This window comes from Dermacentor andersoni, chromosome 1 (genome assembly GCF_023375885.2).
Source record: "Dermacentor andersoni chromosome 1, qqDerAnde1_hic_scaffold, whole genome shotgun sequence".
Taxonomy (NCBI): domain Eukaryota; kingdom Metazoa; phylum Arthropoda; class Arachnida; order Ixodida; family Ixodidae; genus Dermacentor; species Dermacentor andersoni.
Window position 1 is genome coordinate 170,345,119 of NC_092814.1, and position 26,851 is coordinate 170,371,969.

At 44.7% G+C, this 26,851-nt stretch overlaps 2 protein-coding genes across 4 annotated transcripts in view; one reads left to right on the forward strand and one right to left on the reverse strand.

Annotated features, from left to right (window-relative positions):
• The window catches only part of Nhe1 (Na[+]/H[+] hydrogen exchanger 1), a 64,719-nt gene extending 63,806 nt beyond the window's left edge, over positions 1–913 (reverse strand). For 2 of the 3 annotated variants that reach the window (XM_055062738.1, XM_050195381.2), the window contains exon 1: positions 387–913. In XM_055062738.1, the coding sequence (XP_054918713.1) occupies positions 387–589 (203 nt within the window). In that variant the 5' untranslated portion in view covers positions 590–913. The remainder of the gene's footprint in view (positions 1–386) is intronic. The other variant, XM_055062739.1, reaches the window with a different exon arrangement.
• Positions 914–1,158: 245 nt separating this feature from the next.
• dre4 (SPT16 homolog, facilitates chromatin remodeling subunit dre4) overlaps positions 1,159–26,851 on the forward strand; it is a 170,454-nt gene continuing 144,761 nt past the window's right edge. Inside the window, exons 1-6 of the mRNA XM_050195378.3 lie at positions 1,159–1,284; positions 2,813–2,914; positions 11,376–11,540; positions 18,230–18,289; positions 22,157–22,249; positions 24,174–24,320. Of these exons, the coding sequence (XP_050051335.1) occupies positions 1,216–1,284; positions 2,813–2,914; positions 11,376–11,540; positions 18,230–18,289; positions 22,157–22,249; positions 24,174–24,320 (636 nt within the window). The 5' untranslated portion in view covers positions 1,159–1,215. The remainder of the gene's footprint in view (positions 1,285–2,812; positions 2,915–11,375; positions 11,541–18,229; positions 18,290–22,156; positions 22,250–24,173; positions 24,321–26,851) is intronic.

Here is a 26,851-nt window from a genome sequence, read left to right on the forward strand (position 1 = left end):
ATGTGATGCTACATTAAGAAATCATTAAATTGTGGTGTTTTACGTTCAACAAGTACTATCCGATTATGATTCACGCCGTAGCGGGGGACTCCGGATTAATATTGACTACATGGGGGCTTTCTTTAACGCGCACCCAATGCACAGTACACTAGTGTTTTTGCATTCTGCTCCCACCGAAGTGCTGCCGGGAATCGAACCCGCGACCTCGTGCTTAGCAAATGTGCTGCTAACAGCTACAAACATGTTTACGCTTCATTGCGCCTTTCGTTTCGTAGCCGTCTCATAACGTTAACAATTGGTTAAAGTAACACGAAATTCGCTGCATGTCTGGAGTCAACAAGCAAACATCGTAAAGGAGTCGACATGTTCGCGATAAGTCAGCTTACATGTTGACCGCTGCGTTCGACGAACTGTTGGATACCTGCACAGCTGACGCCTGAGTCGATGTTCGTGTAGATTTTCCAAATGCTGACTCGCAAACAGATGCAAGCCATAGTGAGACTAGAACAGTCATCACAATTTTTCGAGGAGACATGGTACGGGGTCTCATTTGAAGCCACACATCTCTTCGATGACTGACGACGAACATGCAAAGTCTTTTTCTTGCGGCTTTTTTCACCCTTGAAAGTACTGTGGTGCTCGCATTCAACCCATATTTAACACCTCAGGAGAGCCTTGCACTTTGTGAATAGCTGAAAATCTGTAACAGCTCTGACACCACCGACACATCGGTGGCAGCTTTGTAGGATGAGCTGAGGGGCACGTACAGGTTACGGAGCGTGAACGTGATGTATAATATGAACTTTAACGAGTAATTCAACCACCGCTCCTACTTCAGCAAACCTCGAAGCACAAGTCGAGTGTGCTCAGCCGAAGTGGCCGAAGCGTCTGCGTGTGCCGCACGGAATCGGCTGAGCTTGTGTTGGCTTGGACATGCTTGGACAAGGTAGGATTATGGTGGCTAAGAACATAAAAGTTCCTGCAGCGTTTTCATTCTTTGTATGTATCAACCTTATTAATAAATACTAATTAAATGTTCAGATATTTTGAATATTTTTAATACGTACAAGATTTTATTACGTTATTAAATTTTTGCCTCAAATAGCGCCACTAGCGGCAGAATGACCGTTTCCATTCTCGCGCCAATGCTCGCGCCGATCTCGCGCCATTCGCAACCGAAGAATACCGCCATTTGCTGGTGGTTGTTCACGCGAAATGGCAAGTTTGACTGTGAATAAAGATACCTTTTACCGGCGGATACGACGTTTGTACGCCGCATGGAAGGTACGCATACATTTATTTATTGCTCCTCTTCGCACGCAGTTTTATCTTACGTGTAATTGCTCTAATACGCTGTGAATGAGCCGGGTACATTGTTCGCGTTCGTGTCTGCATCAAGTAATGGGAGCTGCAGAAAGGCAGGCGCTCAAGCAGATCATTTTATTACTTAGCATTAAAAGCTGTTAGCACGCAACAACTGTCATTCACCTTGAAAACGCGAGTATTGTCTTAGTGAATGAATTTGGCTAGGTAGGGTCTCGACTCCTGAGTAAAGACACGTGCCGTCGCCTTTCAGCAGTGTGTGCTGTAACCTTCGTTGTAGGAGGCGACAGAAAGAAAGCTTATGCGGTCTTGGGACTGCGCTGTTGTCGCTGTTGTTTATGCCACACATGTCATGACAGCAGTACATTAACTTCGCGTGCCATGAAGGTGGACGTAAACCGGCACAGCGTTATAAAAGCGCACCGTGTGAAAAATTGCGGTACTAGTAGCTTCATTTAGCGCAGAACAATGTCGAATGACTTCAGCGTGATCGGCACAACACGTTTCCTTCGCTGCTGGTAACAACGTAATGATTTCTTATGCCAATGTCTTTACGTATTCAGAAAAACGAAAAACCTGGCGGTTTTTGGTCCCTAAATCAGTGCTCCGCTGTCGGGCTCTTGCTGCGTAATGCATTCAATTGCTGTCGGCCGCTTGGCGGAGATCGCTCGTTGAAAATGCACGCTCCGCACTTGCGTGTAGATTTGTACGTACTTGTGTTCTAGTGTCAAGTCACGCTTCAGGCACCTTGTCAGTTTGTGTAGATTTATGCTCACTTGCGACGTGGTGGTAGTTCAGCCACTTGTAAAAAATCCCGAATCCGTAAAGTTATGATTTCAATTCAGCTGCGTTTACTATTGTTGCTTCATACGCTTCAACAAGATACTGTTCTGAACTCTTTTCCTGCACTTCTGAAGCCTTTCGCATCTAATATAAAGGTCTCACGATATCGAAAGATTTTATACTAATAGAAGTATTGGGTCATCAAGAAGTACAAATTATGCACATTGACTGAGGCTGTATCCGTAGTTCTGAAAGCTTTTCTCTGCTACACACCGTACACTACATTTTAACCAGTAGTATGTTTTCTGCAACAGCTACATTTTTAATTGTTTTTAACACCATGAAAAGCTGGACACAACACACGTAAACATCTGTGGGTTGTGTTGTCTTCTGTGTGTGTTTGTGGTTCTAAAGAGAATGTATAGTAACCGCATCAACTTGCCCATTGACAAATCCTTTTGAGTTTGTTAATTTGTTCCATTTTTTAAGGCATCCTGACTCAAGTGAAAGAGGTTATGTAATCTTTCCCTTTTTAAGCTAGCTTCAGTTTTGAATCTGCCGCATAACACCTTTCATGTAATTATAATGTTCATTATAATATGTTGACAGGCGTATCTTGCTTTTCCTTCTGTGGCTACCCGTTACTGTACGCTGTGGCAGAGGGGTAACTTAGCAGACAAAACTCACTTGACTTTATTACGTGCAGAAACCTGATGACAATTATGCCTCGTTGGGTAAAATGGATGCCCTTGTTTCTGCTGTCGGAGTTGATGAAGAGATTGTGTACAGCAAGTCCACAGCTATACAGGTGAGAGTATGCAGTGTCTTTGAAGGGCATCAAAGTAGTGGGTTTGGTCATCATTGCTTCTTCTGTGGTCTTAGTGTATTGATTTCATTTTGTATACACTAGCCAATCAGCTACAACCTCTAGATGTATGGAGAAACAAATAACCCATTTTGTGTGAGCTTCATTGTATTATAGTATTTGCTAAGACACGAAAGACAAGAACAGGCAATCGTGACTCAAATTTTAAAATTCCTGTAGCATTTTTAGGTCAAGCGGTGTGAGTTGGGGAGAAAATTGTGACTGAAAGATCCACACTCATACTTTGCAATTAAATTTGCTTGCAATGAATTAGAGGGTGTATGTTGGTGCATGCTAAACCCCACCACCTGCCACTGATGGTTAGCTAAAGGTGTATAAGTGAAGGCTGCTGTTTAGTGAAAAAGACTGGCATGAGGAAATGCAGTTTACAGTGGAGTGACAAATGCAAATGCTGAATGGTGGATTCATATTGTGAAATAGCAGTCTTTGAAGTACTGCTAGGGTGTCTTGTTCATGCTCTTGCAGCACGGGAATCCTGCAGTGCACTTGCAGTCTGAGGTAAATGCTCCGCCAACTTGCACCACCTGCTTGAGTTGGAGGTCTAGATAGTGTGCCACACACTTGCAAATAGCTCTGAGTGGTGTAGAGATGTCACCGAGTTGTTTGTGGAAAAATTCTATTAAAACAAGCCATGTCAAATTGTAGCATGCTTGCATACTACTTACCAATCATAAATATGGACATTGTTGTATGTCAAAGAATTGCTACCATGTTCCCACAGTGATAGTGCTTATCCTATCTTACAGTTGCATCATTTTCTTGCTTATGAAAATTTGGTTCTTGAAAAAGTGATGCTTTAGGAGAATGTGCAGCACTTGTCTGACACTTTTGCAATGCTTAAATGTTTACCTTTACTGTCCTGTAACCCTGTATGGACGAGTGTTGCCTACTGGTGCTGCACCAGAAACATTTTTTTCTTCTTTTTGAGTTTTGGTATTAAGTGCAGAGTTCCTAGCTATGTATTCGGCCAACACTGAATGTCAGGTAGCAAGCGTCATTTGTTGGGTTAGAGCAGGAACACAGGACGAAAAGAAAGTTTGGCATATAACTTGCTTTTTTTTTAATGCACAGTCAGAGGAGACGGTGATGCAAAATCTTTGGCTGCAGTGGTATTGCATACGTTATGTACAGTGAATGCAATGTGCACCCATGGTCCACATATGACCGGAGATGTCTGCACAAGTTCCAAAGGAAGCCATAGATGGCTTCGGGTGAAGTGCACCTACAGCTTTCTGCCTGTTGTCCCCTTACTGCAAAAAAAAGATTCTGCAAAATACTTTCTTTTCATTCATTGAGCCTGTTTCTGATGCATTTAGATTGAAACTTTTTTTGGGGGGTTACTTGTCTTGTCCTTAAAGGGGTTGACTTCATCGTTACGTTCAACTCAAGTTAATAACTGCTTATTTGGCTACATGTTTACAGTGGTGTCAAGTCAGTATAAGGAAATCATGTTGCATCTACATTGGCACATAACCAGATGAATAAAATGTGAGCCAGATTTGCTGACCTAACCTTGCTCGCATGTTATTCATGTATAACTGTTAAGTACTTCTTAAAATAATCATTAACACCTTTGTAGCAATATTTTTGCAGTAACATGAGAACTCAAAGGTATGCAAGGTAAACGAATAACTGCAAGTTGCCCCAAATGTGTTAGGTGGCACAGGTGGCCATCTAGGGCCTGTTACTTCAATGCTGTCTGGGAAATTTGTAGCAATGCATTCTTCCTGAGACCTTATATGCTCTGAGATGTCCAGTGACTTCTTCATATTGCTGTAACTCATTACAATGGTCTGGAATATTCTTCACGACTGAGGCAGGACATCTTTTGTTTTGCGGCTGTGATCACATTCTCTCAATGGTATGTATTGTCCATTTGCCTTCAGCCTGCATCTTTACTGGCACCAGGCTTTATGGTCTTGTGGCACCACCAAGAGCAGCTGGTCAGTGGCAGCACATTGAGGGTCAAAGTTTCAATTCAGCACTGTTACATCATTTGAGAACATATACTGTTGTGTGCATAATCATACAACCACAGCTCTTTCACCACCCTCTCCGAGCCAAAAATTTTGGTGAATTGAAATTGTAATCCCTCCATAAGTTTTTTTTTTTTTTAATGAAAAATTGAAACCCAGTACCAAAAGTAAACCAGTACCAAACTTCCTGGCACTCTGCATCTGTGGGTCATGCCTCTATCTTTGACGTGACTTCTCCAACCATACCATATGCCTCCCTTAGCCCTTCCCCATCCCACTTACGTAGTTTGGGAAGTCTGGTCACCGTAACTAAATGTATACTTTAGCAAATAGCTCAAATAATGGGACACAGAAAAGGGGCACACGACACTGTGTCCTATGCAGCTACATGTTTGTGTCCCATTATTGTGCTGTTTTCTAAAGTATGTGTACGTACCAACAAGCCCAGCTAGCCATTATTCTGAAACTAAATGTAGCCTTGTATAGTTAAGTTTTACTGCTGCTTGGCACTGCTCTTAAGCAGTGCAAAGATTTGACAAAGTATAACCATACCAAATTATTTGTCTTCTGATGAAAGATTATACTTAAAGACGACTAAAGAAAACTTTGCTTCCAAAAATTTCCGTGTGCCCTACATCACGTTCTGAGAGAAAAAGAACTGGGTGGAAAAGGCCTGTTCATAATTTCTGCACTCGGGGATGGGATCGCTGCACCATATTGTGCCAAACCATCGAGCTGTGCCAACCTGCGCCAAAACACCAATTTCAAATGAAGTTGCCAAATTTAGCAGGATGTGCATTGGCTAGCGCTTAGCTGTGCCATCCAGGCCTAAGCAATCCGTTTCAGTCGGTATCTTTGGAGTGTGGGTGTGTTTGGTTGCATAACTGTAACTAGGCCACCAGAAATTGAAGTTTTGTGCTAAACAATGCATTACGAATTATTTACAAAAGTGTTACGCATTTGCGTATATGCGGACCAGCTAAAGATTTGAACTGGCATTTATTTGATGGGGGGCGGTCGAGAAGGAAAGCCACGCTGAATGGATAAGGTCGTACAATCCACTCAGTGTGCAGCTCACCAGTTACATTATGCATTTTAGCACTTGTTATTGTGCCCTTTTGGCACATCTGCGTCGATTAATTGACAAATGCCGTGCGTTTGACATTTTAAATCTATTTAACACATGCACCATGTCTGCTTACAGGGATGATAGTGCAGCACACCGACAAGTAACCTGCTTGCTTTTATGAAACTTTTTGGTCACAAATATCCAATGGCATCTGCAATCGTCACTCAAATTTGCACTCAGGCTAAACTATTTTCTGCCTGGCCCTACCAGACAGAGTTGGGCTCTTGCCGTCGCAGAATGCAAGCCAAGGATTTGCCGTGAAAACCAGTGTATAATACGAACCCGCATACAGTACGAGGTGAACTTTTTGGGACGCGCAATGGAAAAAAAGTTTTATCCACATATAATACGAGTTAGGAAAACTTGAGGAAAACATTTATTTAAATTGCAATCCGCACTTCAATCACTGTCTTCCTCAGCTGTGCTCTTTGGATAGTTCTTTGTCTGACATATCTTCCCAGAGGTACTCATCCTCTGCCATCGACATACCTGCCAACCCTCCTGATTCGCCCGGGAGACTCCTGATTTTTGACTGAACTTTCCGATTGTACGATCACTGTCTTATATCTCCCGAAAAGTGGTCTCTGTTCACACAATAAACGTTTTTGCTAAACTGGCACCGCGGAATCTACAGCCACATAGTAATCGTTGGCATCACCAACAACAGCCGCACTAGCCCCATCGGTATCATCGACTAAGCAGCCGACTACAGTGCCTAGTAAGCCGACCAAAGCCAGAGCCCATGTAGCTCTTGCATTTCGTGCATGCCTTCCACCATGGTGCATCTTGTTGCTGCTGCTTGTGTGTATGATTAGTGTTGGCTAGGCCATGTATGTGTGGTGCACGGTGTAAAGTTACAATCCTCATGTGCTTGATGCCATGGTGCTATAAAAGCCCAAGAAAAGGTATTTGCTAAAGTTTTTGCGGTCTTATACTTCTGAATTTCCGTGCTTTTTGACATCAAGAAAAGAACATTCTGCATTCTGTACAACGTGTAGATGTGGCGTCAGCGTGTCTCACAGTGGCAAAGGCGACTTAAAGCTGGACATTTCCACGGCGAAGCATCAAAGCTATGTTCGCACCGCTGAGCAACAAGACAACATAGTGAACTTTCTCCGGAACAACTGGCACGACAGTGTCATGCATGTGGAGTGCCCTCGTCGAATATGTGTCAGCGACTATGTTGGGCCTCTTCTACGGAAATTGTTTCCGAAATGCGATGAGGCGAAGCGTTATGGATGTGGACGCAACTCTGAAGAAGGCAGAGGTGGCCGACCTGAAATTTATTTCACAGACATCACTCTCAACTCTTCGTTTCTTTGTCAGAGTTTCTGTCAGCTGCTGCCCCGAGATTCCAATGAATCTGCTGAAGACTCTTTAGGTGCTCTCGAAGCTGAGTTTGCCACACTACAGGTGTACAGTCTTCAAGAGGACATTCTGAATGAAGAAAGGTGGGACATACAGTGGTCTATGGTTGGAAAAATGAAAAACACTGATGGAAAACATGTTTCACGGAGTTGCTAAGGTGATGCTCAATTTACTCGTGATACCGCATAGCAAGGCAGAGTGTGAGAGGATTTGTAGCATGGCGCGAAAAACTAGGACTGAATTCCACTTGTCAATGTGAAACACAACTCTCCAACACCTGCTGCTAGTGAAGGGCCATCAGTCTGGACCATGTTTTGAGCAGAGCTACTCCGACAAATTTTTTTAAGTGAGCAAAGTCTGTTACTGCAAGGTCCCTGCAAAAGGACTCGTCGAACACTGCCTGAAAGTTTGAACGAAGCCTCTCCCCCTTCCCTCTCCCGGTCCCACCGAAAGTTGAAACACTGAATGCACCCCCTCCCTTCGTTGGCGCAATGGAGTTTCATATTAGTATAACTAGAGGGAAATCTGGCGCTGTGATCGTTCAACCATCATGGGAATGATGGGAAGTACAGGCAACGGATTGGCATTCTGTTGACTGGCGAACTAGTCTACAGGTATTTTTTGGCAGTTTTGGTTTCGCTTCAGGCGCAATTGCTATAACCCGCAGTGGGACGGTGTGACGCAAAGCTCTCTGCCTTTGTTCTGTTGCTTGAAGTGTCGATAGCGCGCTGGGCCAGCGGCTAGGACGATGTTTGTGTCGCAGTGTGGTGTCGAAACCCTGACCAGAAAGCGACGGCATCGTAAATGTTGAAAGAGCATGCTTTTACCATTTGGACCTTGGTTTGTTAAGTGTGTTAGGTTGGTGCTGTAGCGTTACATGCTTTATGAAACTTGAGAATAGGAAAAAGAAGGCACTACTGATACAAGACATATACAGTTGTACTTCTAGTGGCTTGACAATAAAATTTTATTGAGGGCTTTATTATGTATTGCTCATTTATGTGCTCATTGAAATGTGCGTTTTAGGACTTTGAGAATACAAACTTACTTGTGGTAGGAAAGGTTGCTGCCTCCTGGCTGTGGTCTAGTGTCACAAAATGTGTAAGTGCAAAGCCACACCATAACGCTTCGGAAGCGGTACGTCAATATAAAATATGATGAAGCATACTCGTTGGAGGCCACTAGCGTCCTAGCTTGCACTGCAGCAGATGTGCTTAAAAGTACTTGAAGACGTTCAGCAATCGTGACAGCCGACGCAGCCTTTCGAAAGAGCGAGAGAGCTCGCAAGTGCCTGTCATTTGCGAGGAAAGTCTCGCGTTCGCAGCGAGCAGGCGTTGTAGCAGACAACACTTGTCATATTCCTCTCAAGGGCGCTATACTTTCTCACAATACAAAATGTTTATTTCCATAAATACTTGATGAGTATTTTTATGTAAGTACATGCACGGTTGTTATTGCTGTTGTAAAAATAAATGAATAATTATTCTCTGGCATTAAATTGGGAAGAGAATTGCACAAGAATGCATACCCTGGTGTGTCCTGGTATAAACCATGTTCCTCCATGGTATAAACCATAGTAAAATGGGCTTCAATCTCAGTCATACAAAGTTTATGTAACATGTTGTGCATTATATAAGACACTGCAGAAATAAAATTAGATTTTATGCAATATTTGAGTATAACTTCATTTACTGTGCTGCAAGCAAATGCCGCTAGTCTTGAGATCGAAGTCAATCCGAAGCCTGTATTCCCATCATTCCCATGTAGGTTGAGGCAACACTCATGAGAACCCTCGTGGACACTAACGCCACATTTCCCTTTAGGGTATTCATTTAGAAACTCTATGGTTGGCGCGAATAAAAAGTCTCCCGATTTTTTATCTCGCCAGGTTGGCAGGTATGCATTGAGCGCGTTTGAGATGCTGCACTTGAATGCGTGATGTACAAGGTCTTCTGGTAGGCTGGCCCATGCGTCCACAGTCTACCTGCATAGCATAGCTGACAAAGCCCGCTTCAGCCGCCCGGTCGGCGTCGCTGCAGGCTAACCTGAGCGCATCCAATCTGCGTAACACCGCTTGACTGTGTCCTTGAACGACTTGTTCACGCAAACGTCTAAAAGCTGCAGCTGAGACATCATCCCATTCGGGATAACGACGAGTTCAGTGCCAGATTCTTGCTACAGCCTCTTCACTGAGTCGGCCAAATGGCAACGAAATGCATCCAGCACGAGGATGGACGGAAGCGGTGTTGGTGGTGTTGGAGACGGGGTGGTGTTGCACAGCGTCCAACCCATTTCCCTTATTGTTGCATTGATGCAGTGGGCTGCCTGGTGCTCTCATGGAGAAGAATCTTTACGTATAGGTTGATTACGCCTTTGCAGTGATAAGCTCAGAGTAAATGCAGTCAAAAGCTCATAGTAGTATGCAGTACTGATGGTGCAGCAATCATGCAAGAAATAAATGGGCAAAACGCAGCGCTGGTTGCAAAAGAGTTGCGAGCACCCTGCCAGATGACAGCCAACCCTTGCTTGTCTGTGGGTGACGAACATAGTCCTTGTTTTCAACCTCTTTACGGTCTTCCATGAACTCCTTCTGCTAGGCAAACACATGTGGCCCTAACAGTGCTTTGATCTCTCAACTGTGCCATCAATCTGTGTACTATTTCATTGGTTTTACACTCCCATGATCATGAACCTTTTATGATATAATATTCTTTGACTGGTGTACCTTCTTTTGAGACATACAACGAACTACCGATGGAATGTAACTAGACAGGCTGGCTACTCATGTCGCTCCTGGCTCAGCTAACACAGAGTGAAGGTTTCAGTAAGCATGCGAGCAGGTGAGGATACTAACTGCACAACCGAGGAAAACTGCACCACTGTTGCTTAAATGACAAATCGAAAATTAAATAATTGGAGAGCAAGACACTCTACCTCAAAAATTTTTGAACAAATAATCATGTTTTATTGAATTTACTACTTCATTCATTCTTGCTCAAGAGGAAACTGAAGGCACTAGTGTCCTTGAGCTGGTGAACAAAAGACGATGTAGCAGCTTGGCATAGTGGTGTTTCTAGCTACTGAACTATTGTGCACCCTTAATCACAAATCAAACCTCGAGTTCAAGTCGCGATAGCAAGCATGTCTCCGACACTTTGTTCATTGCAGACATGATAAAAGATAACGCTGAGTAATGCATGTATGTGTGCAGCCACCTTAACCACCTAACACAAGATGGTGGCAAGGCAGTACAAGCCTGCTCAAAGGCTGTCAGCATCCTGAAAAGCTGTAGGCAGTGTTGGCATCAAGGCAGCCACATTGTGTGGAGTGAAAATGTTATACAGGGTCAACATCTTTGGGCTTACTCACATGAGTAATTGAGCAGTGAGCGACTGACCCGAAACAGTCACTTTTCGACCAAAGCGACCATTTACCGTCATATATGCAACCAACTTCATCAGGTGACCTTTGCAAGTCACCTATGAATGAGCCCTTATTCTGCAAAAGAGCAGCTGAGGCTGATTTTTGCATGTAGACATTGATCAGTGTGCTGGTGCTGAGACTTCATTCCTTAGTGAAGCATCATGGATATAAATAAGGCTTAGGTACATTTTCTTTGAAAATGAAATGAAACATGATTGCAATTACATCTGTATCAACTAACCTCATGCATATTGTTGACTCATGATTTGCTGCAATTTACCGGTCGTTTTCTCTTTGTGCTTTCGATAAATAAAAGATCTGGATCTTTTCAGAATGGTGCATTAGAGACATATGCAATGTAGTCTACAACATACATCCAAAATTGAAATTATCTTCAATGTCTCTCTAAGCAGCAAGTGACTTGGTATTTGAGAGTAAAAGTTCAACAAATGTAGTAAGACCTCAAATACTCTTTCTCGTGTCCCAGACGTGGCTGTTTGGGTATGAGCTGACGGACACCATCATGGTGCTATGCGAGTCTGCTATCTACTTTCTGGCCAGCAAGAAAAAGGTTGAATTTCTCAAGCAGTTGGAGTCTGGCAAAGAGAACGAGGCCCAAGCACCACCTATCACCCTGCTTGTTCGGGATAAGGTAAGTTGCAAGCAATGCTTTTTCGGGAAGATATAAACAGGGTTGACTAATGTTGTGAACAGTTGGACCTATATACGCATCCTCTAGCACAGGTTGAAACTGGTTGGGTGCTTGTATTGAAGGGGTCCTGCATCGAAATGCGAAAACACCCGTGCACTTAGATGTAGGTGTATGTTGAACAACCTCAAGTGGCCCAAATTTCTGGAGTCCCCCACTGCAATGTGCCTCATAATCAGATCGTGGTTTTGGCATGTAAAACCCCATAATTTAAGGGGTCCTGCTAAATCGTTATGAAATATGGGGAATGCATCTGGTATTCAAAAGGACATCTCCTCGTTAATCTTTTCCAACAATGAATTCTGCAAATTGCTATTGTGTGTGCCTTTCCTAATGTTTCCATCTCCGACGGGGTGGGGCGATTGTTGTCAGGACAGACGGTGATGGTGTGCGTCGAGATTAACAAGGGCCCGTCTTTGACAGACTCCGATGTTCACCCAAAGTGAACTGTCGTCGATCGAGTCGTTCAGTGATTTCATGCATGCTTAATTATAGCTGCCAGCAGTGTGCCAGCTGGACACGATGCACACTGCGGTTGTGTACCTGAAACTTTTGCGAAAGCAAGTGCAGATTTCTGACTTTCATTGCGCAACTCTTCACACGCTGTTTAAGAGGTATAAATAAATGTTTTATTTTTCACAGCCGACCTTCTACATCATAGATATTTTGTTGCAAATAGCGAAATTGGTTTCGAAGCTTGAAAGGTATGTTCGGCAGCTTTTTCTTTTTTTTTCAATCCAGATATAGTGATCGGTTTAACAATAAGATTTTTTTTTCTTCTTGATATCATAAGTTGACTGCACTGTTTGCCGCATACACTAAGCATAGAATTGCACAAATACGTGATTTGACGCCTTCCATGCACAGCTTGTAATATACAAAGTACAGTGCAGTCCACTTATAACGCTATCGAGAAAGACGAAAAATATGATAGTTATAACCGATGATCGCTATATCTGGACTGCAATTATTAAAAAGAAACAGAACATACCTTTGCAGCTACGAACTCGAATTCGCTACTTGCTCTAAAGAATAGATAATGTAGAAAGTTGGCTGTGAAAAACACTATTTCTAGCGCCAATGACCCTGTCAAGGGTTAGGTGCGCCGAAATAGTCCGAAATCTGCACTTGCTTTTGCGACAGCCTCAGCTTCACAACCGCAGTGTGCATGGATTCCAGCTGCTGCGCGAACACTGGCGGCAATCCTTTAGCATGCCTAAAATCAATTAAGGAGTGGATCAACGACAGTGCACTTTGCGTGGACATCGAGGTCGGGGTCAAGGAGCCACTGTCAATCGCGTTGTCACTGTCGCTGCTGCCGTCGCCACCGTCGCACAACTTTGCTGTCTGTCGAGACAGCAGATCTTCGGCGATCGCCTCGTCGGGGACCACATCGCAGAACGAGGCAGCACTGTCTGCAGTCAAAAACTGCTCCATCGACGCACCACCTGTGTCACCAATAGGAACGAGCTCCCAGAGCTCGGTTATGTCAGTGGCTTCCACCGTGTTGGTCTCAGTGGGTTGCGGAAGTTCGTCCTGACACACAAAGCCCACCTTTTTGAAGCAGTTGTATATGGTTGGCTGCTTTACTTCATACCATGCACCATAAACGAAGCGCACGGCTTTCAAAAGGCTGATCTTCAGGTCAGGGGGCCCGTCTGCATGACCCGACGTGCCAGGAGCTGCGCAGTCAATGGCTAAAATTACCGTATTTACCCGCGTATAACCCGCCCCTGCGTATAACCCGCACCCCTAACTTTGAACTCGGCGGAAAAAAAAAAAAAAAAACTCGCGTATAACCCGCACGTTTACCTGAAAAAAAAAATGAGCGCTAGAAAGATGCAACTGAAAGATGCAACTCACACTCAGTGATCATTTCGTTTTCAGAACATTTATTCAAACGACCGCCACCACGTCACTGGTTATCCGATTCTTAATCGTCGCCGCTCTCACTACTGCCATCCGAGGCTTCATCGCCACTCTCAAAGACGTAGTCGTCCTCGGCACCATCCAAACTATTACTGATCGCACATTTTTTAAAGCTTTTGCGCACCAAATCGGCCGGTATCGCTTTCCACGCATCCACGATCCACTGGCACAGCAATGGAATATCAGGCCTTCGCACGCGTCCCGTCGGTGTGAGGGCGTAAATGCCGTCGGCCATCCACTGGGCATACAGCCGCTTCACGTGTGCCTTGAACGGCTTGTTCAGGCACACGTCGAGTGGCTGTAGCATGGACGTCATGCCGCCAGGTATTATGACGAGGTCGGTGCTGGTATCGGCAAGGCGAGCCTTCACCGCATCAGTGCAGTGGCCTCTGAAGGAATCTAGTACGAGCATCGACCGGCGTGCCAGCAAGGCACCTGGTCTTCGCTCCCAGATTACTCGAAGCCAGTCACCGACTAGGCCACTGTTCATCCACGAATTTTCTTCCGCACGCACAACGATTCCTGGGGGCAGTGGAATGCTAGGTAGCGTCTTGCGAAGTGCGATCACATATCGTTGAAAGTTCAACAACTTTTCCTCGTAGGCTTCAGGAAGCCGCTGGCACATGGTTGTTCGCCGCCGCATAGAAAATCCATGTCTTCGCATGAAGCGCTGAAGCCATCCACGGCTTGCACGAAACTCACGTGGAATGTTCAATTCCCGGGCCAACTTCAGGGCTTCCATTTGCGCCATCTCAGTCGAAACAGCGTGGCCACGACTTCTCTGCTCCTCAATGAACTTCGCAAGCTGCGTCTCGAGGTGGGGGTACGCGCCAGTCTTCGGACCCCGAAACGCTCGCCTGTCCCGGTTCGTTGCTTCGAGACTCTCTTTTTTCTTCCTCCAGTCGCGAATGCACGACTCGTCGACGTCATGCTGTCTTGCAGCAGCTCTGTTGCCGATTTTTTCGGCAGCGGCTATAATCTTTAGCTTCTCTTTCGCTGTGAAACACTGCCGTCGAGTCGCACTCATGATGCCAAAACAAAGCAGGCAAACAGTGCAAACTGGGGTAAGTACACTAAACAGCGCCTAACGCGAGGCTCAACAATGCTGGCCTTTCGTTGGCCCTTCATCGGCTTGACAAGCGTCGATGACGATGGGGATGGCGGACTACACGGGGAGGCCGCCGCACATTGCGGTGAAGCCGACCCCCCCCCCCTCCCAAGGAAAAAATTCGCAGATAACCCGCACCCCCACTTTCTAACCGCGTTTTTTCACATTTTGGTGCGGGTTATACGCGAATAAATACGGTAGCCACTCCAGCATGCGCCCTCGATACAGGAAAGTTGGCGATCATGCCGGCGTCCAACGGTGCTGGCCTGCCGTAATATTCGGAGGCAGAAACATCAATTCGACAGATGTTAGCTTCGGACTAACGCTGTGTGCGCTACAGTTGTCAAGTAGCAACACTACTTTTCTTCCTTGGCCTTGAATTATACTGTCGAACTCGAGCAGCCATTCTTCGAACAGGTCGCGGGTCATCCACGCCTTCTTATTGCTGCGATAGCAGACCGGGATGTGCTGATTCTTAAAGCCTGTTGGCTTCTTTGATCAACCGATCATGAAAGGCTTGAGACGATGGCTCCCATCCATGCTAACGCACAGCTACACAGTCACCCTAAGTTTCGAGTGCTTCCTGCCGGGGCATCGATCTCCTTTAAGAGCGTGAGTCTTCGACGGCAACATTTGAAAACACAGAGCTGTTTCGTCGCAATTATATATGTCCTTCTCCGCGTAGCGCTCCAGCACGCCGGGCAGCTTTGTCTGCAGCGACTGTTGCTTTGCCTGCGTGTCCAAAGACGCCGATTCCCCTACCACGTTTTTGTAAACAATTCCGTACCGCTCTTTAAAGCGCTTAATCCAGCCTCCCTCAGGCTTAAAATTTGGGTGTCCCAGAAGAAAAGCCAAGTTTTTCGCTTTGGTGGCAAGTATTGGCTCACTAATAGGCACGTTATGCGCGCGGGTTGCGATGAGCCACTGGTAAAGCGCCTCTTCGTCATCGGCGTACAAAGGGTCTCTAACCCTTTTCCGCTGATCGGCGTGCGGTTTTTAAAATACTTGAATCTAAGCTGACCCCAGAGTTTTGTACGTGATTATTTGGAAAAAACTATCGGCCTAGATTCGAATAAGTACAGTATGTAACTTTGCCTTTTCTTCTCTGAGCGAAAAGGAGCCACTATTATTTCTGCTTCAGACATCTATTAACGAAATCCTTAATGTCTAATGACGTCCTCTGCTCAAGGGACATATTCATCCATTCTAACATTGGCTTCAAGGGGTCAGAAAATCAATTTTTGGCATAGCTTGCCTTGAAGGTTAAATATACGAGGTGTGTTCAAAAATAAATCGAATTTTTGCTATAACACCTTTACTGCTTATGGTACAACATTTTAAGTAGTCCCCTCTACTGGCAATGCACTCTTCCCATCTTTTGTTCCATTTTTGGAAAGCCTCCTGGAACGCACTTTCTGTAATGGTGCGCAGGTCTCTTTTCGCATTCTCCTGGATCTCCTCTACTTTTTGGAAACGACGTCCTTTCAGTGTGGTTTTCAGCTTAGAGAATAGAAGAAAATCTGCTGGGAGAATATGGCGGGTGGGGCACAACAGGAGTGTGGTGTTTCGCTAAGTAGCTGCGGACAAGCAGCGACGCGTGAGCCGGGGCATTGTCATGATGCAATATTCAAGCCTGATTTTCCTACAATTCAGGCCTCTTGCTGCGTTCAGAATCTCTCAAACGTGCTAGGATTCCCTGGTAAACTTCTTTGTTTACCGTGTGACCATGTGGCACAAATTCCTGATGGACAATGCCTTTGCAGTCAAAAAACACAACCAACAGCACCTTAATTTTTGACAGACTCGTGCATGCTTTTTTTGGACGAGTGGAACCTTTGGCCACCCACTGCGATGACTGCACTTTCGTTTCAACGTCATAGCCATAAACCCATGTCTCATCGCCTGTTACGTTCTTAAGAAAGTTTTCGTCATTGGCAGCGGCCAGCAGTTCCTGGCTGATTTCAACATGGGTCTGCTTCTGTTCTTCAGTCAACAAACGCGGCACGAATTTTGCACTGACACGACCCATCCCAAGTTTGTCGCTCATAATTTCATGACATGATCCTACGCTGATACCCACTTCGTCAAAACGACGATTTCCATAAATCGGTTTGAAATCTCTCGACATGGTCATCATCTGTGGATGTGGAAGGTCGTCCAGGCTTGGGATCGTCACCGACCGTCATTCTTCAGTGTTCAAAACGCTTGAAGCAATGATAGCACTGCGTGCGACTCATAAGTCCTCCCTGTATGCTTGGCTAAGCAGCTGCAATGTCTCTGTGAAAGTTTTCCCAAGTTTGTAGCAGAACTTCACACACACACACACTGTTCTTCCAATTCCTTCATTGTCACTTTGGCACCAATTCGCAGAACAGCTTGTTCATGTGCTCACTTCAGTGGCTGTAGCTCGCCAACTAACGGTCAGAGCGAAATGCGGCAAATGGCAGTTTGTTGTCTAAACCTGCCGCTACATGCGCTCAGTAGCCGCAGCGCGCTATTTCAAAAGTTCGGTTTCTTTTTGAACACACCTCCTACATACATGTACCTGCCAGCTCTCTCGAATTGTTCTGGAGCCACCCGAATTTTGTTCCCATCACTCGATTGTACGGATGCAACCTAAAATCTCCCGAAAAATGGCCACCACAGCACAGCATTTGTTTTTTACGCCTACTGCTATAATCCCATTACGCCCTATAATATAACCCTGCAGCACGGGAGCACTTAGTCACCAGAATGCACTTTGAATCAAGGTAGCGGCTGCTAGCACCACCACGAATGCGAGCAAATGTCGGGCGTTGCCATATTGGATTTTCTGGATTGGCTCGACTCAGACTGGCTCGCATGTTTTTAGCAATCCAGTCCTTATATGATCGTGGGTGCGCTACACTTCAGTTGGCTTTGTCAGGTCTTCGAGTGAAGAGCAGAACGCTGAACTGCTTAGTGCTTCCCCAAGTTCAGTTGAAATGATTGATGACACTTTCAATAGCTAAGAAAACGTACTTGCAAGTATTTCTGAAATTATACATGACTGAGTTTTCGTGCTTTTTCACTTCACGGAAAGGTGACAAGTATGGATTCTGTACTATGCGAGTCTGTGATGTAAGTGTCTTGCATGGCGGCAAGGTCGACATCAGTATACACATTGCTTCACAAAAGCATCAGAACTATGTTTGTGCCACAGAAGTGCAGAGCACTAATGGCAGTTTCCGGTGATGCCCTGCTTTTTAGTTTTCTTAAACTAAAAAAAAAATTTTTTTTTGACCCCCACTTTTTGCACGCACTGGTCTCCTGAATTGTCATGTTGCTAGGTTTGCAGGTATGAGGATGCTTCATGTTCCAGCCCATGTGCCTTTGCCAAGATAGAATTCTTTGCTTGCATAGTGTACTAAACTGCGCACACTCTTACTCACTTAAATAGTTTCTGTGTGCTTGTGGCTCTGTTTTGTCATGTGTATTAAGCTTGTTTTTGTCAGGGACAGTCGCACTTCATATTGGTTTGTTGGTACGCATTAAATGTGTGGAGGGGAATTTTTTCTTTGCTGATATACTATTTGATTTTGCCTTAAACGGTTGTCTTATTTGGAACTTTCTTCAGGCTGACAAAGACAAGGCTAACTTTGAAAAGCTGATCGACGCCATCAAGAAAAGCCGTAATGTAAGTATGCTTCAGCCGATTGCTTTGCATGGGCAACCATTGAGGTAAAGGGCAAAATTTTAAACAAGGGCAAAAAGCATTTTAAGGTCCTCAAGCAGTTAATATTAGTGCTTTCCAGTGGGGCAACATGAATTCTTACCAAATAGCCCCGATATAACCCTTTCACCATTTTGAATGGTACAGTGAACACTTTTGCATTTTAAATGCATTGGCAAAAGGAATGCGAGCCAACAGCACAGCCTACTGCGGTTTGGCGAACATTGTTAAACAAAGGAATGTACTGTGCACTGCTGTCAATTTTTGCAAGAAATGTGTGCCAGTGATTCACATCTGTGTTAGCCATAGGAGTGCTTCCTGTGAGCACATGGCAGCAACAACAAATTGTGACGCTATGGTGCGATACTTAAAAAAAACAGCAGTTTGCAACCAAGGCACATGGACCACGTGACGTTGTGTTACTTCACCAACCAATCACAGAAGCAAGAAAATTGTCGTCATGCTACCTTTTCAAAATGGCGTCATACTTGATACCTCCGGAGCGTCTGCTCTTAATCGGCGGTAGCGATGAGGTGTGCAAGGGACATGGACAAAGTGTATGGAGTTTAAACATTTCACTCTTCAATGAAAAGTCTGCGTTACAGTTAATTTCACTGCTGAGCCTGTTTCACTCATTAAACTTCAATACTAACTGAAGTGAAACTTGACAATAAATAGTTGCAGCGAAGCAAGCGCTTTATTTTAGTTCAGTAAACAATCAGGCTTTCACCGTTCCACTATAATAGACAAATTAAAATGTTTAAGATTGCGGGCTTATAATTTTATTTTGTGGTTATGGCCTTATTTAGGTAACGAAAAGTTTGAAGTATGAACTATTTGCAGCCTCGCGGAGGAACAGTGACTGGCAGTTGTGACGGCGTGGGTGGGGCTTCACTGCAGACTTAAGTTGTATCGGACTATAGATCGTTTTCCTGCTCGCATCTTTTGCTTTTATTTTTACATGGTGAAGTATGGTGCTATGGATATCTGAAGCTCCAAACTTTCCTCTTTACAACTACAAAAATGCCGGAGTTCTGTCAGTGTAAAGCTGCATGAGCTACAATGTTATGGCACCTCCTGGAGCTTGACTCCCGATTTTTCTTGACAATACACTAGAAAAGTGCGATTCTCTCAGCCTCCACTTCACATATCTGTAATATTTCCCCACGTGATCAAAATATAAATGAGCAACTCTGAAAAAAAAAAACAAATTTTGACTAAATCGACCATTCTACTCTATAAACTTGTATTTGGGCTGCACCCCCAACTTGGCAGCCCAAAATTTGGAAAAGAAATTCCAACGGTAAAGCAAATGTGTTCAGTGCCCCAATCCAGCACACGTGCATCAGCAGATTTTTGCGCGCTGTGTACTTCTGCATGCAGCTACTAGCTGGTGAGAGTTGCGCGTTGAGCTCTGATACAGTGGTACATCTGGGGTGTGCACAAGTCGCTGGCTACACTGGCACCATTTTGCACTAATGGTTTGGTTCCATGTAAAGACTGCACCTTGTCAAAATAGTGCAAATGTGGCCATCACACGAGTCTATACCGTAACTGCCGAGTACTGAGCAGTCAGCCAGAGCAATGAGCAGCATTTCCTATGTTGCCCATCATAGGCAGAACTCTGATCGTAACTGTACTCGTTGAAGTAAAAATGTGCTCACCATTTCCAAATTACCGTATTTACTCGCATAATGATAGCACTTTTCTGTCAAAAAAATTGACGCAAATTCAAGGGTGCGGTCATTTCCCGCAAAAAGAAACATTTTCATTTTTCATCCCGCATTTGCTGCGGGATGACAAGTAGGCGGCTGCCGCTGTCAGTGCGAGACACCAAAACAAAAATGGCGGCCAGCAGAGCAAGCCAAACGCGATTTTTCTTCTCGTGAGTGCATTACGCGCATTGAAGCAGTTTCTTCCATATCAGTAATGAATAATATTGTTAATATCGGCAAGTTTGCGACAATAACATAGCCATGTCCACTTTGAGGGGACAGAAACAGAGATGGGCGTGCTTAGCTGCCAGTGACATAGAAGCACATGGAGGGCATGCTGCGGAAACTGCGGCATTTGTCTTCACTGCTATCCTAATACAGCACGTTTCCGCTAAGCGTGGGCGAATATCTTAGCTGTGTTACAAGCGTCGTCGTATGAATAGGGTACACTTCTAACGTATCAGTGTAAACGTGGCCACTATCATTGCCGCTCGCGATTTGTTGCGTGCCCACGAGTGCAGACTCGAAGAATCAAAAGGCACCCTCTATGTTGTTGGTATTTACCAAAACCGTTATGAAGCCTACAAATAAAAAAAGCCAAGGCAAGTTTGGTTGTAGCTTTTTTTTTTTTTTTCATAGAAGTGTGGAAAGTGATGAAGGGAATGAAATGGGGCATCTGCTTAAGAATGTTGGGTGCGTGCAGACCACTTGGTATGCCTTCAGGAGTCGTTCGCGTAGCATTCGACAGATGGTAAGCGCAATCATCATTAGCTAGACTTCGCACACGACATATCGCTGCGACAAGTTCAGGGTGCGATCATTACACAGGAAAGAAAAAAATCGAATTATGACGTCAAAATTCAGGAGTGCGATGATTATGCGAGTAAATACGGTATTACAGTGAAAGCTCCTTAAACCGTAGTTGGCCGGAGCTCGGGAAAGGTACATACTAAACGGTAGTACTGTTTAACCGAATAGCATGAGATCGCCCACTTACCTGTCGAAAACGGAACTCATAGAGAGTGCGATGAAAGGGGAAAAAACATGCAGTATTTATTCACTTCGCGTGACAAAAGCGTTTTTGTTTGATGCCGCGGCAGCCTAGCACGACGACGACAGCGGCCTCAAACTTACTGAAGCTGCGTGCCAGCTTTTCGGCCAGCCCCCTCTTCTCGGCAAACACTCGCATGGCAGATTCCTCGTTGGCGTTATGTATTCACCGTGCACGTGCGCAGTAGTACTGCAGAAGTCCTGGGGGCGCCTTTTTCATTGCCGGGTGCCGGAGTTTGGAATAATTTTCATTTGGAATAGAGTTACTGTATCGGGCCCCTATTGTCGTCGCGACGATTGCATTCATGAGGCTGACGTAACGCGCAGCTTATGCCACTGTCGGGCCTGAATCGCCCGTGCTATCGCTTTCCGAGTCATCCTCGTCACTGTCGCTAGTCGAGACTTCGGCAACAACACAGGCAACGATGGCGAAAAGTCGAACCTCTTAGCCGACATATCTTCGCGGTCGCAGCAGCGCTGCCGAGCAACTTCTTCGCATTCCAAATGCCACACACTATAGTCAACAGCAGATCCCTGTTGCGTGTCAGCGCCGACTTCTTCATGTCACGTTCGATAGCACGGACGATGTCTAATTTTCCTTCTATGCTGAGCACCCGGCGTCTTTTTTATCCAACGATGCGAGTCCTCGCTTGCACGACACCATAACGCTCTCTGGCACCTCGTTGAAATGATGTTGATGTGGCTTCACGCGCAAACGCACAGGGCGCTTGGAGGGCGTTGTTCCGATCTCTGAGGCGTGTTGTTCTGCCGGGCCGCACGATGGAGACGGCGCAGTACCGTGTTAGCGCGACGAAAAGTTGAAACGCTACATTTTAACCGATGCGTACGCAATAAGCTGGTACGGTTTATGCGGATACGAAACACATTATGTTCAATGGCCGCTGAGTCGGGGATTTGACTTTACTACTTTTAAAACGAAACTACTGTTTAAGCGGGTACGGGTTAACGAGGTTTTACTGTACTTGTCTTTGCTGGTTTAGGAGCTGTGTTTTATGGTGTGAACTTATGCTGGAAAACTTTGTTGTTGCTTGTAAACTTTTAACAGGGCAAAGTGGTCGGTGAATTTAGCAAGGATAAATTTCCTGGTGAATTTATGGATGCCTGGCGGTCTGCTATTTCACCTGAAAAGTTTGACATGGCAAGTCTATTTGTTTTCGTTGTGTGTCATTCGCTTTGTGTGTTGGTCTTCCATTTCTGTTTGAGTGCATGTTGATGTTTTATACATAGACATTGCAAAATTTGCTTGCAAAAGCAGCTAGTACTTGTGTAATATGTTGTAAACAGGCACTCGAGTTCTTTCCACCAAAATGGGAGCCTGCTGCATTCATATGCTTCAAAAAGTTTAATGAACGCTCTAAATTTCTTGTATTGTTTGATAGGAATTTGCCAATAACCTTTCCACACATCAGTTTCATGAAAACTACTTGAAGCCTCCCATGCCATTAATACATGGCACATTTAATAGGCACAAAAGTCTGTTGGTATTGCAGTTGGTATGCCGTGCACCATCTGAAAGTACCATCCTCCTTTGGCACAGTTGTCATACATGATCAAAATGGTGATGTTGCGTGCCTGGTGATGTTACTTTCTAGCATTTGTTTAAAACTTGTTTTTCTAATCTGGTAATGGGTATGGTTGTAGATGAGTGATCCTGTAGCTTGAGTTGTATCGGTACCTCCTAGATTGGGAGCAAAAAAATTAAACGTAGATGGATAAGGTGGGCATACAATACTAGCATTTCTTACCATTCTAACCCGTGTATCTATTGCCATGCAGCTTCTAATCTTGTTTAAAGGGTCAATTTGTCTTTCCATGATGTTTTAACTTCAAAATATTTACCTAGCCTTGACAACATTAAATGCAAAAAAAGTATAACTTTGCTGTGGCTATACTTGATAATGCCTTTGTATGTGATTCGCTAATTTCATCAACATATATGACTTATTGCAAGTTAAGATGTACGCACTCTGTATACCTTCAGGAATGTGTAAAATTGGCATGCAGACATGAGTTCAAAGTGTATTAAAAATGTACACAAAATTACATATTGCACAAAACTGGAAGAGGAGAAAAATGCAGTTAGATTTTGAAAGTTGTTATTCATAAAAATAAAATACTGGCCATAATTTTCAGCAATGCCTCTGTAATGTATGAAGTCACTACAACCTACCACACCACAAGTTCTAACCTCGCGGTTCTTGCGGCAGGATTCTTCATCACTTTCACCAACTAGCACAAAAAAAAAAAAATCAGACACCAGCGAGAAGCACACAGGACAGAATGCTAGTGCTTCTCGCTGTCGTCTGATGTCTTTTTCACTCTAGTTAATGATGTATTTAAGTCTGTAATAAGCACCAGCTAGCCCAACTGTCTTCTCTAATTCTGCTACCAATAGTATTTAATCATGGCTCTGGCTTTATCCAAATTTTCACTCGCAGCTTTCATGAGAGCACTGTGGATTTTCTTGGTGTTTACGTGAAAAGCTCGATGATGCGTCAGTTTCTGTATGCTGATGGCAGAGCAGAATTTAGCTAGTTGCTAACGTTCTGCACTCACGGCACATAACTGCATCGACGTGTTCGTAGACGAAAGAACAAGTTAGGGGCACTCCATTTCACAATGAATTAGAACAATGACAAATTCCTTGCGCTTTTCTGCCAACTCGTGTATGACGAGTTTTTAATCGTGGCAAGTGAGGCACATTTCACTTGCGACATGCGGATGTCACGCCAAATAGTTGTTGCATGTTCTTTTGCCTCCTTCAAATACGCTACCTTCTTTTTGATAAATTCGCCAGTTGCATTGACTTCCCCAACACTGCGGTCGCCATACAAACTGCTGCCCTTGTTCGGCCTACTTTGGACAGGGATGTTTTTAACACTACACCTGAGTACTTGAAATGGGGACTTGTTTGAGGTGCTGCTATACTGTGGCTGTTCTCTATTTTTGTTGCACAATTAAGTTGTGAGCTGTAGGATAAGGGACACATCGGTGCCTCACACTTGTCATACTCCGAAGGCATGCATGTCACTGTTGATTCTTGTGTATCTTATGGATTGCAGGTGGACATCAGTGCAGCTGTGGCCTATGTGATGGCTCCCAAGGAGGAGCAAGAAGTAGCTCTTACAAAGAAGGCATGCCAAGTGACAGTGGATGTGTATGCCAAATACTTGCGGGACCAGATCATGGAGATAATTGATGCAGATAAGGTTTGACATGTTTTAATTCTACTGCCGTGTATACAGTGAAACCGCGCTGATAAGATTCCATTTTGTACGATTTCCTGGCGCCAAATTTTGCGATTGAAAACGACAAATGACCTGATACAATCAATAGCTAGTGGCCAATCGAAACCATGCTGTGAAGGTCGCATTGCCATAGTCATCAACAGCAACCATACAGCAACAATGGAAACGCTGAACGCTTCGTGTCTATTCGTGCATTTATGCAATAACCACCACACGTGACACATGTGTTTACGGACACTGCTGCAGCCGGCGTCTGCAGTGCCACCGCTTGGGACAGAAAGCATGCGACACTGCAAATCTAGGCACAAATGCGCCTTTGGGATCTGGCTTTGTCTAGGTTATAATGGAGAGCTCGGTAAACAGATCCAGCAGCAGTGAACGATTGTGCTGACATTGAGCTTGCGAGCCGAGCCATACACCGCACTCCCCTTTTGCTTCACCCCTCCTTTGTATCACTCATGCGCATTTGCTCACCAGCACGCTGCCACTTCATTGTGGCCTCGTGCAACAGTGGAGATCTGGCAGTTGAGTGTTTGGTTGTTCATTTAGAACGATGTCTGACACCAATGTGGTGTAAAAAATTTTTTTCTTTTTAATGTTTTTTTTTCCTTTGGCTGTTCATGCATTGACGTTAAAAAGTTTTCGAAGTAAGTGTTTCGGATATTACAGACTTCGGATAAAATGGGCATATTTTGTCGGATTATCAGGGTCCGTTGTAATGAGAGTCGACTATGTATAGTGACTTGTGCATGCGTAAACATAAAAAACAAATACAGTAAATATGGGCTTTTCTTAAAACCAATGACCCACTTCCGCCTCACAAAACGTAATCTGTTACAGCTGTTCGCACACATGGACTTGCATGCGCAATTGAGGTAATGAGTGGCATAATGATCTTTTGAAAAGCTGGGCTTTGCGGTATAGGTGTGGTTCTTTGGCAGTGTCCTCACCATGTACTATCAGTGTGCAAAGGCACCTCAAGCACCTTTTCAGTTATTATTTGTATTCCGTCAGGCCTGCAGGTTTCCACACCATTTACCGTATTTACACGATTTTAAGTCAACTTATTTTTTTAAATGTGGAAATCTGAAGTGGGGGGGGGGGGGGGGTCGACTTACAGTCGAAACCAAAACATGGCACCGCCAAAAAAGCGAGGCCAAAATATCAGGGGGGCTAAAACGAAGTTACAATTTTATGTTTGCTCTATGGCCCTACTTGTAGCTTTTCATTATCCTGCACGTTTGTTCGCTTTTCGGAAGGGTTTTTCAAAATTTTTTTTTAGTTTTACAGTGCACACAACACTCGTGGAGGGTGTCTATAGTTCATGGAAGTGCTGCTGTTCATTTGTGGCGGCACCCTCAGGACGGCGGCGCTTGCGGGGAATAGCGATAGTTTATGGAAGAGCAGACACTGCTCACATGTTTCTCTTTACCTGTAGCTCTTTAGTTTGACGCGTTCGACTTGACTGCTGACTACGTGCTACTTCCATGATTCCTCAGTCGCCATGAGTGCTCCAGGCTCACTAAACATTTGGCGCTCGTTCACAGCAACGTTTAAGAGGGCTGCCATCCTTTATGCCGAAAAAACAAATCACTGCGCAGCAGGCCACAAGTTCAATATTTCTGAACGGGCGGTGCGAAAGTGGTGACTGCAGCGAAGCAAAATTTTCACCTGTGACGGCAAGCGAAAAATTTCCCACGGGCCGAAGTCTGGACGCTTTCCAAAGCTATAGTCCAAGCGTGCGGTGTTGCTGGACGATGATGCGCTGTGGGACCTTAGCAGCAATGACGATGGCAGCATTAGTGAGGACGATGGCACAAGTGAAGATGAGTAGTCTAGTGACCATGCCAGCTACCGATAAATTTTTGTTATGGAATGTGCCCTCGGGTATGCTTTTTTTTTTTGTTTGTTTGCCTGTCACACGCGATTTGATTTACACTTACAATCGTATAAATACGGTACTTGTCTAGTTAGCAGAGCCACCTCCTCAGTCTGCCAATTGAAGGCTCTCACTGAACAGTTCATGTATGCGGATTTTTTAAAACACTGGTTCTATGCAGTGATGGAAGTGCTGTGCCAGTTGCGCCAAACTGTGCCATGAAAGAAATCCTGTGACATGCTGTGCCAAATTCTCATTTATTGCAGGTATTGCGCCAGGCCTGTGCCGACACGCTCCTGCTCCGAATTTACAATATTTTGCACGCTAGAGAAGGCGCTGCACATCAAACAACCATACTTCTTGATTCACCCTTGCACGCTTTTCCTCACAGCTACAGCATATGTGGCACGCAGCCGCGATCTTATGGTGCTTTAACATTATATCCAACCTCAGTGACTTTATACGTTATAAAGACGTACGGAATTTACGCCTCTGCTGACTGCACAGATTTGGCTGGAGTGTCCATATAATTGCTATCACAATAATTGTTGTGTAATTATGGTAACACACGATTGTGAGGGCACAGCTGCTTGATGCACCTTTCTCGTGGTCG